Here is a 22,383-nt window from a genome sequence, read left to right as displayed (position 1 = left end):
CCGATTTCATGTAAATGGAGCCCCAAAGTCCCTATATATCTTTCGATTTGCCCGAAATTTGGCATAACATACTAAATTGAGCCTAGAATGATGTCTGCCAAGTTTCGAGAAAATCGGTCCAGATTTAAATATAGCTCCCATATATAGTTTCGTCCGATTTCATGTAAATGGTGCCCCAAAATCCCTATATATGATTCGATTTGCACGAACTTTGGCATAACGTATTGAATTAAGCCTAGAGTGATGTCTGCCAAGTTTCGAGAAAATCGGTCTAGATTTAGATATAGCTCCCATATATAGTTTCGTACGATTTCATGTAAATGGTGCACCAAAGTCCCTATATATCTTTCGATTTGCACGAAATTTGGCATAACGTACTGAATTGAGCCTAGAATGATGTCTGCCATGTTTCGTGAAAATCGGTCCAGATTTAGATATAGCTCCCATATATATGGGAAATGGTGCCCCAAAGTCCCTATATATAATTCGATTTGCACGAAATTTGGATAACGTACCGAATAGAGCCTAGAATGATGTCTACCAAGTTTCGTGAAAATCGCTCCAGATTTAGATATAGCTCCCATATATAGTTTCGTCCGATTTTATGTAAATGGTGCACCAAAGTCCCTATGTTTCCTTCGATTTGCACGAAATTTGGCATAACGTACTGAAATGAGCCTAGAGTGATGTCTGCCAAGTTTCGTGAAAATCGGTCCAGATTTAGATATAGCTCCCATATATATGGGAAATGGTGCCCCAAAGTCCCTATATATAATTCGATTTGCACGAAATTTGGATAACGTACCGAATAGAGCCTAGAATGATGTCTACCAAGTTTCGTGAAAATCGCTCCAGATTTAGATATAGCTCCCATATATAGTTTCGTCCGATTTTATGTAAATGGTGCACCAAAGTCCCTATGTTTCCTTCGATTTGCACGAAATTTGGCATAACGTACTGAAATGAGCCTAGAGTGATGTCTGCCAAGTTTCGAGAAAATCGGTCCAGATGTAGATATAGCTCCCTTTTATTATAGATTGATTTTAAGTAATTGATGCACCAAGGAACCAATAGGCTGATAGGAACAAAACGTTCTGAAATTAGTATAACCTAAGCTGTGACAAGTTTGTTTGAAATCGCTTAATATTTGGATAGAGCTTCCATATATATTTTCGCCCGATTTCAAGTAAATTGGACATCAAACTCCTCATGTTAGTCAGATTGACATCAAATTTTGCACAAGATAGATCTAGGTAGATTCACATTTAGATAAATATCACATATTTTATTTCATCCAATTTCATGTTAATAGTCCTGTTTAATATACCCATAGTGGTGAAGGGTGTGTATAGTCGGCCCCGTTTATTTTCCTTACTGGTTAATTCTATACTATTTAACCCCGCATGTGGTTAAAATATTGAAATCCCCTCCCAAAATTATTGAAATCAATATCGTTGAAATTCATAAAACTGTCATTTCATTTGAAAGAAAACAGTTGTAAAGCTTCGCCCCTTGGGCACACTTGAGGGAGAGTGTGGCAGACCCAACTGATATTCGACCGAAGTTGTTGACAAATTTTTTTGAGGTGGAATTAAATTTCGCCACATGTCAATGTCACCAGGGACCAATGTTTTGGATTTTTTGGTTACGTTCAAATGAAATTCGGCAAAAAAGAAAAGTGAATTCAAATAAACACAAGTCATTCTTTATTTGTGGTCAGAGGTGGCCAATGCGAATCGTACGATACGATTACCATTTATGCTTTATTTCTGGTTTAATTCTCATATTTCTTCTGGTTTTATTTTTGGTGGCTTTTGTGGACATGTATCAACCTTTCTACCATTTCTCAGTAACCAAATTATGCTTCTGGTCAATTTTTGTAGCAGGGGCTAATTCATGTGGAAGGGTGCAAGATTTAAACATCTCACACAAGTTTCTTGGGTGTGTGATAAGCTTATGCAGATTCATTTACATGCATTTGTAATTTAATTAAATTTAATATTAAATCTGATTTTTGGCAAAGAGGTAATTATTATTATCGGATGACAGCGAAGGTATTTGTGCGGCGGTCCATTGGTGTGGATTTTTATACCCTTCACCACACTGTGGTACAGGGTATTAGGTTTTTGTGCGTATGTTTGTAACAGGCAAAAGGAAACGAGATAGACCCATGATTCCTTTTGAGAATATGCATAGAATCACGTTCTGAGTCGATGTATGTATGTCCGTCTGTCCATGTTAAATTGTAAACAAAGTACTGGTCGCATTTATGATCCGAATTGGATGAAATTTGACACAGCTCATTTGTTTGGCCCAAGGACGAACCCTATTGAAATTGGGAAAGATCGGTCCAGATTTAGATATAGCTCCCATATCTATTTTCGTCCGATTTAAGGTAAATGGTGCACCAAAGTCCCTAAATATCTTTCGATTTGCACGAAATTTTGCACAGCGTACTAAATAAAGTCTAGAATGATGTGTACTGAGTTTCGTGAAAATCGGTTCAGATTTAGATATAGCTCCCATAAAAATTTTCGTCCGATTTAATGAAAATGGTGTACCAAAGTCCCCAAATATCTTTCGATTTGCACGAAATTTGGCATAGCATAATGAATTAGGTCGAGAATTGTGTGTGTTAAGTTTCCTGAAAATCGGTCCAGATTTAGATATACCTCCCATATATATTTTCGTCCGATTTAATGTAAATGGTCCACCAAATACCCTATATATCTTTCGATTTGTACGAAATTTGGTATAGTGTACTGAATTGGGTCTAGAATGATGTGTGTTAAGTTTCCTGAAAATCGGTTCAGATTTAGATACAGCTCCCATATATAGTTTCGTCCGATTTAAGGTAAATTGTGTACCAAAGTCCGTATATATCTTTCAATTTGCACGAAATTTGGCATAGCGTACTAAATTAGGTCTAGAATGATGTGTGCAAAGTTTCGTGAAAATCGGTTCAGATTTAGATATAGCTCCCATATATAATTTCGTCCGATTTAAGGTAAATGGTGTACCAAAGTCCCTATATATCTTTCGATTTGCACGAAATTTTACATAGCGTACTGAATTGATACTAGAACGAGGTGTGTAAAATTTCTTGAAAATCGGTTCAGATTTAGATATAGCTCCCATATATATTTTCGTCCGATTTTATGTAAATGGTGCACCAAAGTCCCTATATATCCTTCGATTTGCACGAAATTTGACATAGCGTATTGAATTAAGGCTAGAATGATGTGTGCAAAGTTTCGTGACAATTGTTTCAGATTTAGATATAGCTCCCATATATATTTTCATCCGATTTAAGGTATTTAGTGCACCAAAGACCCTATATATCTTTCGATTTGCACCAATTTTGGTATAGGGTACTAGTCTAGAATCATGTGTACTAAGCTTCGTGAAAAGATCCATAGCTAGGCCGATTGAGGTAATATAATACTGAGGTAATATAAATTAGTCTCTGGCAAGTTTCCCTGAAATCGGTTCAGATATAGATATATATATAAAAACGCGAAGTCTTTTAGGATACATATGTAGAATATACCCAAAGTGGTGAAGGGTATCATATAGTCGGCCCAGTTCGACTTTAATACTTTCCTTACTGGTTTCATGTAAATTATTTCAGGGATTTTTTAAATAATTTTTTTAAGGACCAAACACAGGCTTGGATTTTTTAAATAAATTTTGCTCAGGGACCTATCAGAGGCGTGGATTTTTTAAATATATTATTTCAGGGACCTATCAGAGGCGTGGATTTTTTAAATAAATTATTTCAGGGACCTATCAGAGGCGTGGATTTTTTAAATAAATTATTTCAGGGACCTATCAGAGGCGTGGATTTTTTAAATAAATTATTTCAGGGACCTATCAGAGGCGTGGATTTTTTAAATAAATTATTTCAGGGACCTATCAGAGGCGTGGATTTTTTAAATAAATTATTTCAGGGACCTATCAGAGGCGTGGATTTTTTAAATAAATTATTTCAGGGATCTATCAGAGGCGTGGATTTTTTAAATAAATTATTTCAGGGACCTATCAGAGGCGTGGATTTTTTAAATAAATTATTTCAGGGACCTATCAGAGGCGTGGATTAAATAAATTATTTCAGGGACCTATCAGAGGCGTGGATTAAATAAATACATTTTTAAATAGGAAAAAAATATTTCAAGGACCATTAGGCCGGAAAAATAGGAAAAAAATATTTCCTGGGCAGTCAGGGCAATTATTTTAAAGGAAAAAAAAAATATTTTTATTTTTTCTGATAAAAATCTTAACATTTGTAAATAATTTGTCCCACATATTGAAATCAATGTTGCAGCATCACTTCTGAGCCTTATCATAACAACATTTATCATCATCCCGCCATCTGGGTATTTTGCGAACAATTGGACGATACCCCACATTTTGGGTGATCAATTCTTCATTTGTTTACAACAACACCAACAAAAAATAATGTCAGGCAAAATTAAAAAGACCTCTAAAACCAATTTCCAGTCTCCAACTGTCAGAATTGCGCCAAAAAAAAAAAAACTTGATGCTGCTCGAGATTGTGGGTAGGCTTCGTTTGCTGTCAATTGTTAGCATCCAATTGAAAATTGTCTTTTTTCAGTGAATTGCAAAATAGTAGAATCGAATTGGAGAACTGATCTGAACTGAAACGTCACGAAGAATTATGAGGAGGAGAATGGAGAATAAAAAAAAACAAAACGATTGGCACCACGCCGTTCCACATGAAGCCACCACCACCACACAGCATTGCTTCGCATTTGAATATTAAACTGCCGTTATGCGGCGATAAACAATTGGAGCCATCTGAAAATGAAGCTTGGCTGTGAGTCTGTCCGTCCGTCCGTCCGTCCGTACGACGTTTGTTTATGTTTAATGAAATTGCCACATAAAAATTAATTTAGAGGAAAAAATATTGATTCCAAAGATGACAGTCAACAACATCGAAGGGATCGAAGAAACACCCACAGATGTTTTCGAAGATGAATTTTGTATAATTGAAGGGAAGAAGAATATAAATTTTGCATCAAAAAGATCTGCTCAATTACTGGTGATTGTTCTGGTGGCTCAATATATTTGGGTCATGGAAATATTCATACTCACATCCATAAATATGAACAATTAAAAATGAATAATAATTTCGAAATCAGAAAATCAAAATCAAGGGAGTTCTAAAGAAGTGAAAAATGCGTTAAGGTTGGACCGGGCCGACCATTGGATACCCTCCACCATAGGTATACTGAAAGGTACTTGAAATGAAAATATAGGGAACATGCCAAAAAGTGGTCCTATACCCACAGGTTTACAAACCGATTTATGTAAAAAATTATGTACACCGAATACAAATTTCAACGATTTTTAATCCGTATTTTTCATAAAATCTAAAAACCCCAAAACGTGGACCGTGTAAAGAATATCACCCATAGTATGGTAGAATACGGGTATATTAAGACCAACCCCAACACATAGAACAAATCAGATAACTATTTTAATATAAACCAATAAGGAAAGTTCAAAAGTCGGACGGAGCCGACTATATGATACCCTTCACTACTTTGGATACATACAAGAGATCCTAATATATACAATATCCTGTAGATAGAACAGACATGTAATCTTTAGAGGACCATGGAATGAAAAAGGGGTGAAACTAGATGTGAGATCTACATAGATATGGGAACCAAGTAAAAAACTCAATGCACATACAATTCTGATATCTATGAAAAATTGTATGTCAATCGAATTATATTGTGAAACATTTGTATGAAGGGTTTGGTATGCTGCAGCACAGAGCGCTGTACACAATTTTATCTCATGAATATGGAACAGTCGTATGCTCCTCGGTGCACCAAAAATCGGACGAAGCTATATGGGAGTCTCTATCAAAATCTGAACCGATTTTCACAAAACGTCGTATACATTAATATGGACCTATCTCAATACGCGGTGGCAAATTTTGTATTTATCGGACAATCCTTTGGTGCACTATTTACCAAAACATCGGTATATAAGAGCTATATGCAAATATAAATCGATTTTCACAAAACTTCGTATACATCGATGTGGACCTATTTTAATAAAAATATTGCAAAATGCTGTCTCAATAGAAATAAATATTGAAAGTTTGCTGCACAATTTACCTAAAATCGGACAAAACTATATATGGGAGCTATATCAAAATCGGAACCGATTTCAACAAAACTTCGTAAATATCAAACAGGACCTAATTTAGTAGACTGTGCAAAATTTTGTCTCAATCTGAAAAATATTGGAAGTTTGGTGCATCATCTACATAAAATCGGTCGAAACTATATATAGAACCTAAATCTAAATCTGAACCGATTTTCACGAAAAATAGCGCACATTCAATCAATTCCAAATTTCGTACAAATCGAAAGATATATAGGGACTTTGGTGCACCATTTCTATGAAATCGTTCGAAAATATATATGGGAGCTTTGTCTAAATCTGAACCGATTTTCACGAAACTTAACACACGTCTTTCCAGACCTGCGCTGTGCGAAATTTTGTGCAAATCGAAGAATATATGGGGTCTTTAATGTACCATTTACATAAAATCGGAAAAACACTATATATGGGAGCTATATCTAAATCGGAACCAATTTTCACGAAAAATATCACACATCATTCTACACTCAATTCAGTACGCTATGCCAAATTTCGTACAAATCGAATGATTTTTAGAGACTTTGGTGCACCAATTACCTAAAATCGGATGAAAATATATATGGGAGCTATACCTAAGTCTGTACCGATTTTAACGAAACTTAACACACATCATTCTAGACTCAATTCAGTACGCTATACAAAATTTCGTGCAAATCGAAGAATATATAGGGACTTTGGTACACCATTTACATTAAATCGAACGAAAATATATATAGAAGCTATATCTAAATCTAAACCGATTTTCACGAAAAAATAGCACACATCATTCTACACTCAATTCAGTACGCTATGCCAAATTTCCAGCAAATCGAAAGATATATAGGGACTTTGGTGCACCATTTACGTAAAATCGGACGATACTATTTATGGGAGCTATATCTAAATCTGAATCGATTTTCATAAAATTTAACACACATCTTTCTAGACTTAATTTAGTACGCTATGACAAATTTCATGCAAATCGAAAGATATGTAGGGACTTTGATGCACCATTTACGTAAAATCGGACGATACTATATATGGGAGCTATATCTAAATCTGTACCGATTTTCACGAAACTTAACACACATCATTCTAGACCTAATTCACTACGCTAAGCAAAATTTCGTGCAAATCGATGAATATATAGGGACTTTGGTGCACCATTTACGTAAAATCGGACGAAAATATATATGGGATATATATTAAATTAAAAAATCCACGCCTTTGAATCCACGCCCTGAAAAAATTAAATTGAAAAGTCCACGCCCTAAAAAATTAAATTAAAAAATCCACGCATTTGAATCCACGCCCTGAAAAAATTAAATTAAAAAATCCACGCTTTTGAATCAACGCCCTGAGCAAATTAAATTAAAAAATCCACGCCTTTGAATCTACGCCCTGAAAAAATTAAATTAAAAAATCCACGCCTGTGAATCTACGCCCTGAAAAAATTAAATTAAAAAATCCACGCCCTGGAAAAATTAAATTAAAAAATCCACGCCACTTTCTGTGGTTCTATATTCTGAGATTGGGCAATATTTCGCGATATTTGCACACTTTTGACTGGTACAGCTTACTTACTTGTCCAGATTCCCTTCACCATGGGTTGTGTTGTGATGTTCGGCTTTCGACTCGAAAAGTACAAATAATTATGTTTTCGGTCCACTTCATCTGAAAAATTATTATTTGATTATCACCTAATATTTTAGGCGTTGTCCTTGACCATAACTGGAACCTCATGGAACATTTCAAAGCGATCAGCGCTATATTTCCGCCCTCCAGTGTGGTAATGGATTAATAAATAATATCTGAGTACGTAAGCACCTGTAAATATTTAAGTATAACTCCCTCATCCGAGTACCTACGACAATATAATTGGTATCAATTTAAAGGTCAACCACTCCTATTGGATATACTATAAACTTTTCAGGTCTATGTCCTTCAGGAGTAAATATATACGCCATAGAATACAAATTTTGTCATTTTACACACAAAAGTCAGGGTCCATTTGACCAGCTAAATATTGACCAATCTTTATCAAAACAGGCATGCTTATTCTTTGGCCGGATCCCCTTCTCCATGCAAAAATTCGCGATGTTTGGGCCATAATTGTGGCCTCTGGAGCGACCAGAAAACCCGACAAAAATTAAGTATTTGGTTCATTTCTTTCCCTAAATATTAACCGATCTTTACTAAAAGCAATAGGGGTCTTCATTGGCCAGAACCCATCCTACATGCAAAATTTCGTGTTTACAACTTATAATGGACAGACGGACGGACGGACACACATGTCTAGATCGACTCAGCTAGTCGAGATATGACGATCGTTATACTTAAAGGTGGGTCTAGGACCAATATTTCGCGGCGTTACAAACTCTTGGGGCTGCACAAAGCTATAATACCCTGGCAACATAGTTGTGTAGGGTATAAAAAAACACGCCAATGGATGAACCCTGAAATAATTTCTTTAAAAAATCCATTCTTAAATATTTCTTATATTTGATTCGCTTCCTCTTTACCACCCACTGTTAACTTAATGAGTTGTTTTGAATAAGGTAAAGTAGAATAGATGAAAAATAAACAGCATTGACAGATTTCAAATTAATTTAAAATATTTTACGAAGCGTTAAAAAAATCAGCATAAAATTGAAATATTTTTTTAGAATATGTTTTGTTTTTTGTTATAGAATAATAGAATTAATTTTTAATATTTTTTGCCATAGATAGTGTCAGAACAAAAGAATCGCCATTTAAAATGGGTTGATAAGATGCCTAAGTTGGGCGCCAAATAATACATAAAATACGACATTTATTTAACAATGAAACAAAAACCATGTGTCAAAGAAATATGGGATTTTTATTTAGAAAATGTTTTTACTTAAAAAAACAACAACATAAAAATTTATAAAAAACTGCCAACATATTTTCAGAATAATGATTAACTGATAGAGACTCCCCTATGATGTGGTCAAAAGATAGGCAGATTTTTTGTTTTCAAATATCCACACACACACACTCTCATTCACACATATGTAAATGATTTAAAAGATTATTGATGTTAATGTCACTGGTTTTGGTCATAAACATATTGTTAACAAATCGTTTGGCGGAATCAATAAATTTCAGCAAAAAAAAAAATAAATAAATAAAATAAAGACAAAAAAAATAAATATTTAAATAAAAAACTGAAAACAAATATCTTATCTTGTGGCTTAAAATATCTAATTTTTCATATCTATTTAAATACGTTTTTTTTTTAAATAATTAATTCCACTTCTAAGATGGCGCTATTCTTCCAAAGACTTTAAAATAAAAATTTTAATTTTATTTTTCTTTCTTCCTTCCTTCAAAAATAAATATTAAATACATAGAAACCGTATACACTAATTAATCTTAAATAATTACTAATTAATAATCATGGTACCATGGCGCATAGATAAAGAAACCCCCAAACACCAAAGGTAATGTTATCATTTTTTCCATTAAAAAAAAAAATTAAATCATACTTCTTATTTATTTATGCTGGCACACTTTTCAATGCCGCAGAAACTCTCCACGCCACGATATAACAAGCATGACAAATGTTTTTTGTCGGTTTTTTGTTTTTATAATATTTGCGTATTTTTTCTACTTCTATGTCAAAAAGACAAAATTATATCTAGACAATGCAAAATCTGAGAACAAAAAAAAATACCAAATGAAAACATTCAACATAACACTTGCCATTTAACAATTGCCATAAATTCCGGATTTGTTTCTGTTTTTTTGCTGTTCTAGCAAAAGTTGTTGAAGACTTTCGCATGTGGAGAATATTTAATTACACTAGAGTACAAACTATATGTTTTTGGAAAAACATTAAAAATTTATAATTTAAGTGTATATATGACAAACAATATGGTTTTAGAAAAGGTTGTGGTACACATGATGCAGTTGTAAATGTTGTAAATATAATATGTAAAGGTCTAGACGATAATTTTGGTGGTGTTGGAGCAATATTTTATGATTTATCCAAAGCATTTGACTTACTTGGCCACGATGTATTGCTTGCAAAGCATCCATTTTACGGGTTTAGCGGTAACTCCCTACAGCTCTTGTAGTGTTATATTGAAAACCGAAAACAGTATGTAGAAATCGATGGACGCAAAAGTGATATTGTTTCTGTTCAATACGGAGTACCTCAGGGTAGCGTTTTAGGTCCATTACTTTTTGCTATATACCTTAACGACATATCCAAGCTTAGTCTCTACGGAAAGTTAATACTGTATGCCGATGAAATTTCGCTTTTCTATCCTTATAATCATGACGTTATACTTAAATCGCAAATGGAACATGACGCTAATACCATAACTGATTTTTGCAGAATTAACAATCTTGTCATAAATTCGGAAAAAGCTAAGATTATACGTTTTCGTCCTCAATGCGCTTGTAATAATTCGTTTCATATCAAAATTGGAAATACGCAAAGCAATATATCAAGAGATATGCATATACAGGAGATAAATCGAAAGTTGCACCAGCGATCGGAATCATAGACTAGAACAAAAATCGCGGTATTAACAGAAAAAAGTTAAGTGTTTTGAAAACTTCCATCTCTGTTATGAACACATGTTAAATTTTATTTCGATCTGGCAACTTCTTCATACAGAAACGGGTGTTCAAAAAAGACGGATCCGTAAATTTATTTATTTATTATCCGTAAAAATTAGAAATGCTTGCTGTCATTAACCCTTTGTGGCCCAATATTTGCACACATGCAACAAAATGTTTTAGAGCTTATATTTAATATATAGCTATTAAATATATATTATTTGGATTTCGTATGTCAATACCTGATTAGGGACGACACATATCAAAAGAAAAAAACAAAAAATTCAAAATTTTGGAAAAGTTATGAGCTTTTCAATATAGAGCATAGGGTACATTTGTGTACAGTACTAATTTGTATATACAGTCCAACTTATTTAAATCGCTTTGTATTCAAATTGTACGAATTCTGCCATCAGAATTATTTTTGATTCTTGTAAAAATTAATATTTCTTGATATTCGACTATATTTTTTCCGAAAGAATGTACTGTATCTCCCGAATTCAAGGATGTGGCGATCTCAAGTTTTGTGCATATCCTATTTAGGATAGTTGCATTAACTCGATCAACAGAAATTTGCGGAAAAAAAATTGGGGCTCAAAAGGGTTAAATATTTACATAAAAAAGGTTTATCGGGACAAGAAATTCATAATGATATGGTATACACGTATAAAAAGAGAGCAACTTTTCTGCAAATATATTTCTTACCTTCCAAGTACCTGGAATCATTATGATAGCAAAATGTGACTAAAACATCAAAAATGCCGAACATGAGGAGGAACCTTTATATGGAAATATTGTAAGGTATTTTGGTTATAGAAGAAATCTCTATAAGATGTTCTGTCTCTATTTAATCTTTAGAAAACCTCTGCTGTCCTTATAAACTGTAATAACAATTCTAAAAGTTTTTCTGCCTATTGAATATCTAATCTGTCTTCTGAACATTTCTGGATGAAACCCTATTAGATTTTCATTGAATACTTCTAGAAAATGGTTGTTCTATATCACCAGTCTTTGGACTTCTAGAAGTTATTTATAAAAGATCTCCCGAATGCCTTTTGTTTGTTTAAATAACACTTTCAAATGGGCATCTGTGTATTGAAGACCACCAGATGGTAATTTGTCCATTGAAGTTCTCACGAAAAACATTTAATTTAAGGGGACCCCACCCATTCTCGATTTTAATTTTTCAAGATTTTCACTGGACGGGTAAATCAATACCAATGCTTGTTAAGGCACATATATAATTGAAGATTTAAAAGAGAAGAAAAATAATTTATAAAAAATGTTTGTTATTGTTTTGTTGTTGTTTTTTGTAATTAAAGAAAAGTCCTTATTTTTGATGGCGGGCATGATAACTCCTCACTGGAACATCGGAATCCGAAAATTCCAACGGTGTTAGAAAGAGTACATGTCTGGCTCTCGTATGAACTAGGATTATTGACTTCGCTCTAAAATTAACAAAATGGTGGACCTTTGAAAAAATTTTTTTGGAAAATCGCCGATTTTTTACCAAAAACCAAGGAAGATCTGCACCGATTGGCTTTATCCTAGTTCATACGAGAGCTATACACTCCCAGAGAAACGTTGCAAAATTTGGAACCGATTGGATTATTAGTTTTTGAGTTATCATGCCCGCCATTCGCAAAAAAATGTTTAGAGAAAAACGCGTTTAAAGTTTGAGAAGCCCTTCAGCCGTCACTTGATGCTGACACAATAAATCGGCTATATCTTCAAAAGTTCTTGAGATTTTCACTTGAAATTTTGTAGAGACATTCTTTAATCAGTGTAGATTCGAATTATATCAACAAAAATTTTGACCCCGAGAATGGGGGGGGGGTCCCCTTAAGTAATTTCTTCTGTGGAAAATCTTTAGTACATTACATTTTTATAGAATACCTTTTCAAAGGACTATTATCAATAAAGAACCTCACGATAGCTATACCCCTTACCACACTGTCTTTGTGCATATGTTTGTAACAGGCAAAAGGAAACGATATAGACACATGATTCCTTATGAGAATATGCATAGGGACCAAAGTCCCTATATAGCTTTTGATTTGAACGAAATTTTGCATAGTGTACGGAATTGAGTCTTGAATGACGTGTGTTAAATTTCGAGAAAATCGGTTCAGATTTAGATGTAGCTTCCACATATAGTTTCGTCTGATTTTATGTAACTGGTGCACCAAAGTCCCTATATATCTTTCGATTTGCACGAAATTTGGCATAGGGTACTTAATTAGGTCCAGAATAATGTGTGCTAAGTTTCGTAAACATCGGCGACAAGACAGACGGACGGGCATTTGTAAATCGACTCCAAATTGTCAGAAACGGACTTGGTCCAAAGAATCATAGTGTCTAAAACCAATTTTACGATGAGGCACATTTTTGCAGTAGCAAAGTGTATATACCCTCATTAACCATAAGGCTGAGGGAATATATGTTTCACAAAAATCCTCCTCATTCGATTGGACCGAAGAAACATAATTTCAAAAATAATCTGGAATAGCGGCAAATAAAGATATTAAGCTTTATCTTCATCGAATTTAGTGTTACCAACAACAAATTCATCAATCCATAAATCAAAAACTGGACCTTTATATGCTCTCCAAGGGCTTTCATTCTCATAAGAAATGTCGATTTCGTGTCACAGTGTTATCATCAAAAGTCCCAAACTTGTTCCTCTCAAAGGGAAACTCAAAATACAAAATCACATCCAATTGGGTTGGAAAACGTGCCCGAAATCTACAAAATACCTAATAATTGAAGTATCGTTTTATGGAAGGACATGGCTTAATTCACATACATTTTTATTCTGATCAAGAGTACATACACTTTTTAAATTTCCGGTGAATATTTCGACTTCACCTTATGGTGGAGGATATAAATAAACAAATTTACTGAAAATATATTTCTCATCTTCTCATGAGCGTACTACCCAAAAACATGGACCAGTATCGATTTCTGCACATATTGCTGAATGAACATGTAAAGGCAATAAGTCCATATTATACAAATTTACAGGATAAACTAAAAACTGCCATCGACATCACCTAAATTGGGCTTACTCATCCCTACAAAACTGTAACAACAAAAGGCATAATTGTATATTTTTTTTTATTAAATCGATGTATTTTTACTTATTATCAAGAAAAGTGGATTGTTACCTATTCACGTTTTGGAAAGTGATATGTCATTCACTTTCCAAAAACCCAGTGTGTAAAATTACAGCCACTTCGGTTTTAAAATTCGTCTATGACCATGAAAATACTATAAATATGACGGGACGTTTAGATTGAAGCCATTGCAAAACCAGGACCCATTTTTTTGCGAAGAAGTTCTCTTATACACCTAGAATCCGAAATGCTAAACTACAAGAACTTGCGGTTTTCTGTCTATAGGAGTCTTCTGAAAGACTTTTGACTAATGAAGACTTCTTGAAAAAAAAGAAAACGATAATTTACAGGGGTAGTTACATATTTCAAGTTCGAAGATGGGCTCTATTGGTTCACTCTAATTGGTCAAAAATGTCATGATAGACAAATATTAAAGTTGGTAATACTACCAAACTTAGATCACCTTCAAAGATTGAGTTTATCGGTCCAATTCTTCTGGTACTTTTCACTCAAAGGATCTACATTAAAAACTGTGCATTATATATAATGGGAAATGAGAATCTGATTTGGTCCATACTTGGAACGCCGCAAAATGTTTGCTAAGCCTAAGTAACTCCGGGTCACTGCTTCTGCAAATTCCCGAACATTTTGAAAAATTGAAATCTTCGTAGATTACATAAAAAATCCGAATTGGTTCATACTTTACATATAGCATTTTTTCAACCAAATTTCCAAAAGGTTCGAAAATGAGTGCTAATGATGGACTTGTTCGGATATCTCGCAAAAAGAGTTAATATTTGAAGAAAAAAAATATAGTTTATATAGAATACCACCAGAAGGCCTTCAGGCAATGTCCAGAGTGAAGATTAGAAGATCTCTTGTGTATTTATGGAAGACCCTTCCCTTTATAATGAAGACTGAAAGGCTAAATATAGTTGTTCCGTTCATATAATATATACTGTCTATAGAAAAATTCCTAAAGGTACACGGACGACCTACAGGTAATATTCTATAGACAAGACCTTAAGAAGTTATTCTCTCTAATGAAGACCTATAGAATAACATTTCTTAGCTATTTCATCGGATCACGTTAGAAGTCCCTTATTCATAGAGAATTTCCAGAAGGTCTAAGGAAGTCCTCTAGAAGTTCTTCTACGGAAGTCCTCTAGAAGTTCTCTATAACGTATCCTCATGTTATACTATTCATAGCAACTATTCTTCTGTAGTTCAGTGTAATTCATAGCCAATTACGAATCTACTACTTGTAGACAACGATGCAAATTTTAAATAACAATGTGAATTCCATTTAAAAAAATGTTTAATGTTTCTTTTTTAATGAATGTGGAATTATGAATAAGAAGAAAAAAATACGAACAAATGCAAATTCACAGTTTAATACAAAACGTGCATTTGAAAACCCGTTTCTGCACTTAAATGACTAAGTCGAAATTTATGAAGTTTCTGAGCTGTACATTTGATAGCAAATTTTTCAAAAAAAAAGACATAGAGATAACAAACATATTTGAAACAAATTAAAATTGAAATTTTAATTAAAATCATATAAAAAACGAAGAAGAAGAAGAAGAAGAAGGCCTCTCTTGTTGACCATCTTATTTTATTGGCCACAATTTAGATAAACGCAGAAGATGACCCCTTGGACCACACATTAAACGTTTGACATTAACTGCCCCGATCATCATCATCAAATTATAATCATAATTTATTGATAACAAGTAGTCTCGTGCTGTGAGCAAAATTTACATAACCACTTATGCAGCTACACCCTAGAAAATATGAGAAAAAAATATTGAAAATAATTTTGAATATTAAAAAAAATCTAAATTCAAATTTTTGGGTTTATTTTGAATTTGTTTTGATTTGCTGGGTAAACAATTTGGTCCAACGCACTTGAAATGAGTTCGGCGGATACTGGTTTAGTTTAGAGGGTCATACAACCAACCCAACTCCTAATATAACAACAACATACATACACAAATTTACCTCATGTTCTACTCAAACCTTTGCCAACATCGTTGAATTAACACCCCCTCCTTTCCTCCCAAAAACTATGTTGTCAATTTTACACCTTGTTTTGTGTGTGTGTATTTTTATACCCTTCACCACACTGTGGTACAGGGTATTATGTCTTTGTGCATATGTTTGTAACAGGCAAAAATAATCGAGATAGACCCATGGTTCCTTTTGAGAATATGCATAGAATCACTTTCTGAGTCGATTTACGCATGTCCGTCTGTCCGTCCGTCCGTCCGTCCGTCCGTCCGTCTGTCCATGTTAAATTGTAAACAAAGTACAGGTCGCATTTATGATCCGAATTGGATGAAATTTGGCATAGGTCACTTATTTGGCCCAAGGACGAACCCTATTGAAATTGGGAAAAATCGGTTCAGATTTAGATATAGCTCCCATATATATATTTAACCGATTTAATGTAAACAGTCCCTATATAACTTTCGATTTGCACGAAATTTAGTACAGCCTAATCATTTAGGTCTAGAATGATGTCTGCCAAGTTTCGTAAAAATCGGTCCAGATTTAGATATAGCTCCCATATATAGTTTCGTCCGATTTCATGTAAATGGTGCCCCAAAGTCCCTATATATCTTTTGATTTGCACGAAATTTGGCATAACGTACTGAATTAAGCCTAGAGTGATGTCTGCCAAGTTTCGTGAAAATCGGTCCAGATTTAGATATAGCTCCCATATATAGTTTCGTCCGATTTCATGTAAATGGTGCCCCAAAGTCTCTATATATCTTTCGATTTGCACGAAATTTGGCATAACGTACTGAATTGAGTCTAGAATGGTGTCTGCCCAGTTTCAAGAAAATCGGTCCAGATTTAGATATAGCTCCCATATATAGTTTCGTCCGATTTCATGTAAATGGTGCCCCAAAGTCCCTATATATCCTTCGATTTGCACGAAATTTGGCATAACGTACTTAATTGGGCCAAGAATGATGTCTGCCAAGTTTCATGAAAATCGGTCCCGATTTAGATATAGCTCACATATATAGTTTCGTCCGATTTAATGTAAATGGGGCCCCAAAGTCCCTATATATCTTTCGATTAGCACGAAATTTGGTACAGCCTAATCATTTAGGTCTAGAATGATGTCTGCCAAGCTCCGTGAAAATCGGTCAAGATTTAGATATAGCTACCATATATAGTTTCGTCCGATTTCATGTCAATTGTGACCAAAATCCATATATATCTTTCGATTTGCACGAAATTTGGCATAACGTACTGAATTGAGCCTAGAGTTATGTCTGCCAAGTTTCGTGAAAATCAGTCCAGATTTAGATATAGCTCCCATATATAGTTTCGTCCGATTTCATGTAAATTGTGCACCAACATCCATATATATCTTTCGATTTGCCCGAAATTTTGCACAACGTACTGAATTGAGCCTAGAGTGATGTCTGCCAAGTTTCGATAAAATCGGTCCATATTTCTATATAGCTCCCATATATAGTTTCGTCCGATTTCATGTAAATGGTTCACCAAAGTCGCTATATATCTTTCGATTTGCACGAAATTTGGCATAACGTACTGAATTGAGCCTAGAGTGATGTCTGCCTTGTTTCGTGAAAATCGGTCCAGATTTAGATATAGCTCCATTTTATTATAGATTGATTTTATGTAATTGACGCACCAAGGAACCAATAGGAACAAAACGTTATAAAGTTAGTATAACCTAACCTGTGACAAGTTTGTTTGAAATCGCTTAATATGTGGATATAGCTTACATATATTTTTTCGCCCGATATCAAGCAAATTGGGCATCATACTCTTCATGTTAGTCAGATTGACATCAAATTTTGCACAACGTACAAAATTGAGCATAGAATTACGTAGTTGCGTTTTCTAGAAGTACAGACATAGTCAACCGGATGACCTATTTATATTTGTTTGAAGTCGATTTACACACTTTATGGACAAATCTAGGTAGATTCACATTTAGATAAATATCACATATTTTATTTCATCCAATTTCATGTTAATAGTCCTGTTTAATGTACCCACAGTGGTGAAGGGTATCCTAGAGTCGGCCCCGTCCGACTTTACTACTTTCCTTACTGGTTTTTTTTTCATTTCAGTTTCGGAATTTTGTGATTTTATTTGGCAGCTCCATAATTATGATTAGCATATTTATTTCTTTGTAGTAGTTGTTGTTGTTTTATCCGCATTCTGTATTCAAATTGGCTTTGTCTCTTTTGCCGTATTGTTGTTGTAGGCATTATTATCTGCTTCGTATTCTGCGGATTTTGTTTCTTCTGATCGGCTTGTGTGTGTGGTGTTATTTGATTTATATTGACAGTATGGAATTTCTTGGTCCATAGAAACGTGTGGACCACCCACATACAACAACAACGTACGATTTTTGATACTTTAGATTCTCAGATGTGTGTGAGTGTTTGTGTGTGGGACTTCTTAATTAGAAAAATTCAAATCTTTATTAATAAAATACATAATCCTTTGCGATAACACGCCTTAAAAATTTCTAGAGAAGAAGTTAGAAGCGGATTTTTTTTTCTTTTTTTTGAAAATAGAAACAGCAACAGACAGTGACACAAATGACCTAGACTTATAAATTTAATTAGATCCAGAATATGGATCTGCATTGGCTATACATTTTGAATTATTGGCAGAACGGATTCCTTTCATAGGCATCAGTTTATCCGGAACATATATCGAACTAGTAAGGAAAGGATCGAAATCGGACCATACACCACTTTGGGTATATAGTCAGGCACTCTTAGAGTAATGGGATTGGTTCAGCAGGGGCCAGGGTCGTTACAAGAATTTATTTTCGTTGAAAGAAGACCAGGCTTTTAATCTTTTAAAGCTGAATTTTATTTTCTGCTAGTAAACGATACAACACTACATTTTTTTAATTCACTACATCACACAGTATGGATCTGAAGACGGTAGTTTTGACACGAGATGATGTGATGAATAGCAGCGGCGTCTGAGGATCAAATATAAGTCAGGACTGTTGGTAGATGTATTTCAATTATAGCTACGTGGTAGACATTTATTGCACCTAGGTTGGAGACAGCTTGGAACAGTGACAGCTCGACGAACGTTCACGGTACCGGAGTTTGTAGGCGGCTTGGCACACCGGCAGCTCAATAACGGCACTCGAAGTTGGGCGGAAGCTTGGCACAGCGCAGCCCGACAATGCTGACAGCACCCGAAGATTGGTGACAGACAGCGACTACAACTAACTACTACCATAGCCAAGGGCTCGTTTTTCAACCCCAAATGCCTCGATTATCACCAAAGCACCACCGCAGTAATAAGATTTATGTAGACCGTTTATTGTATTACCACTAAGGGACTGTTTGACCGTTACTTTTAAACTAAATACGTTGAAATCTCAGATTTTACATATAATACCTGGGATTTCCTCACACCGGTGTTAGCGAAGACAACCGGTGAAGATCATAGCCAAATCCCATTCCACATATATTTGTACTTGAACACATTCTTATATGAAGAGACGTGATTATATAAAACTCCTGATTCTATGGGTTGTGTTGTTACTCGATGCCGAAGGTCTACCATAAGCCACCAAGGGCTCAATTGATCGCATATTTTTCAACGTGATTACTTTCATGGATGAGGAACATCCAACATATAATTCCTCTAGCCCCTAACACCGGAATTAGTGAAGACCATCGGTGAAGTTCATTGTCAAAATCCACACCACGTAGAACTCCAAAAACATTGAGACTGATCGCCTATAGACTATAGTCTCTGCTCAGTTTCTACTTTTTCAGGAGCCATACAGCCTACCATTCAACCCTGAGATCGTCGGATGTATAGTTCGAGAATGCATATTCACCAAGAATCTCTACAAAAAGTTAATGCTCAATCATTCCGAAATGTCTTCTGTCATATTGCTTTTTAGGAAGGAGGGCTCAAAAATATGCCCTTCTAGCCGCGCTGGAGGACTTCTTATCGAAAACCTGCAGCTCCTTATTGGAACTCTTCCTTTCTCAGACGAGGTGATCTTTTTATAGAAGACCTAGTGTTAACAGGGATTTAGGCATAACCCTCAGCCATCACGTTGCTCCTCATGGGCTCAAAGGCTCGGTGCTATAAAGCGCCATTCAATTGATCACATGATTATGAACGTGATTACCCTGGGGCCCCTAGCGCTGCAAAGACCATCGGTGATGTCAAAAACCTAAACCCATTCCGAGTATATCTGCAAAAAAATCGAAACTGGTCACCCAGCAGCCCAGACAAACCTGCTATTTCGGGAATGCTAACCCACCACGAATTTCAAACAGAATATCTTAATGCTGAAGCCCCCCATATATGTACATGTTCTGTCACGCGGCTTTTTCGGATTAAAACCTCAGAAATATGCAGCTAATGACGTGCAAAGCTATTGCCGTAGATCGGCAATATCTCTCTAATACCTCAGTTTCCTTATCTACTCGAGAAAAAAATATATCTTTATTATTTCTGGCTTCATCCTGTCCATGTTCCAGGAACTTTTACGGTGTGCAACGTATTTCGGAAGATCTTCTCATGACACTTGCAAGATACTACAGCTTGAATTATGGTGGTTCCTTCTCGGTGAAGAGATCGTATTATTTTCCTGTTACTCCTATCACACTCAGGATGCTCTATAAATCCTCCGTTAAAATAACTTGTGCATCTGTTCACTTGACAATCGATCCATCATACATGTGGAACATCGAACAAGCATAATGGACAATGTGAGTTATGGCGGCTCCTTTTCGACCTTAAGAGACCATGTAGTTCTATAAATTTCCCATTAAAATAAATCTCCGCATATGTCTCCTTAACAAAGTAAACTGAGACAGAAGTCCGATCATATTTATACCCTACACAACTATGTTGTCAGGGTATTATAGCTTTGTGCAGCCCCAAATGTTTGTAACGCCGCGAAATATTGGTCGTAGACCCACCTTTAAGTATACCGATCGTCATATCTCGACTAGCTGAGTCGATCTAGACATGTGTGTCCGTCCGTCCGTCCGTCCATTATAATTTGTAAACACGATACAGGCCACAGTTATGGACCAATCTTCACGAAATTTTGCATGTAGGATGGGTTCTGGCCAATGAAGACCCCTATTGTTTTTGGGAAAGATCGGTTAATATTTAGGGGATGAAATGGACCAAATACTAAATTTTTGTCGGTTTTTCTGGTGGCTCCAGAGGCCGCAATATTGGCTCGAACATCTTGAAATTTTGCATGGAGTAGTGGATCGGGCCAAAGAATAAGCATGCCTGTTTTCATAAAGATCGGTCAATATTTAGCGGGTCAAATGGACCCTGACTTTTGTGTGAAAAATTACAACATTTTTATTCTATAGCGTATATATTTGTCCCTGATGGACATAGACCCGAGAAGTTGATTTTATATCCAAGAGGAGTGGTTGACCTTTAAATTAATACCAATTATATTGTTGTATGTGCTCGGATGTGGGAGTTACACCCAAATATTTACAGGTATCTCCGTATACGTATATTATTTAGTAACCCATTACCATACTGGAGGGCGGAAATATAGCGCTGATCGCTTTGAAATGTTCCATGAGGTTCCAGTTATGGTCAAGGACAACGCCTATAATTTTCGGTGATGATCAGATAATAATTTTGGAATGAAGTGGACCGAAAACTTAATTTTTTGTGTTATTTTCGAGTCGATCTATAGATCTCAAATGAAAGCCGAAGGAATCTGGACAATAGCTGTACTTAATACTCGAAGTATTCGGAAAATATGTCACTGTGAGGTGCTGTTTACCTCTAATCGGGCAAGAGGGGGAAAATATCACGAAATATTGCCCAGGCTCGGAATAAACATCCGCAAAAAATTTGAGTTCCGTGGTAGTTGTGTAGGGTATCGTATGGTCGGCCCCGTCCGACTATACTGCTCCGCTCAATTGGTTTCTTCCTGGGTTTGCGAAAGAATTACCCGTTAATTGAACCGTTACTGATTTTGCAACATTTCAGATGTTCCACTTATGCTCCCCGACTAATCCATTGTCTTTCGGAATCAGATCTCGGATTTATCTCTGCTGGGAAATTAAGCCACGACCCGCAGCCACTCGCTACGCTTTCCAATCCGAAGGATTCATCATTTCTCTAAATCATTGATGCACAAAATAGTACGATAGCGTTGAGGGTTAAACAATATTCTCTTTTCGTCAGTAATTTTTGATAGTGATCTCTAAGTTACGCTGTCTGTTCAACTTTGTCTAAATCGACGTTTTGCGAAATCTCTGAATTCTTGACAATACACCCTTCCCTGAATATTGTAGACTTAATGACTCAGTTTCGTTTCCTAGAACGCCGCAGAATTATACTGAGCAGAATCATGGTTCGGATATTGTGTCAATTCTTGCTTGGACCTGGATAATCCAGTGTAAACATGCGGAAGACGCCAATGATGACGAAGATATCTAACTGGGGTCTTTACTGACTCAGTACG

The 22,383-nt window shown here is 35.3% G+C and overlaps 1 protein-coding gene across 1 annotated transcript in view; it reads right to left on the bottom strand.

Moving 5' to 3' along the window:
* LOC133326671 (semaphorin-5A) overlaps positions 1 to 10,242 on the bottom strand; it is a 101,336-nt gene extending 91,094 nt beyond the window's left edge. The window contains exon 1 of the mRNA XM_061535293.1: positions 10,210 to 10,242. Within this exon, the coding sequence (XP_061391277.1) occupies positions 10,210 to 10,242 (33 nt within the window). The remainder of the gene's footprint in view (positions 1 to 10,209) is intronic.
* Positions 10,243 to 22,383: the final 12,141 nt, after the last annotated feature.

The sequence above is a fragment of the Musca vetustissima genome, unplaced genomic scaffold (genome assembly GCF_032173495.1).
Source record: "Musca vetustissima isolate MV318-11 ecotype Yass unplaced genomic scaffold, APGP_CSIRO_Mvet_v1 utg4525, whole genome shotgun sequence".
NCBI lineage: Eukaryota > Metazoa > Arthropoda > Insecta > Diptera > Muscidae > Musca > Musca vetustissima.
This window is presented reverse-complemented; position numbering and strand designations above follow the sequence as displayed.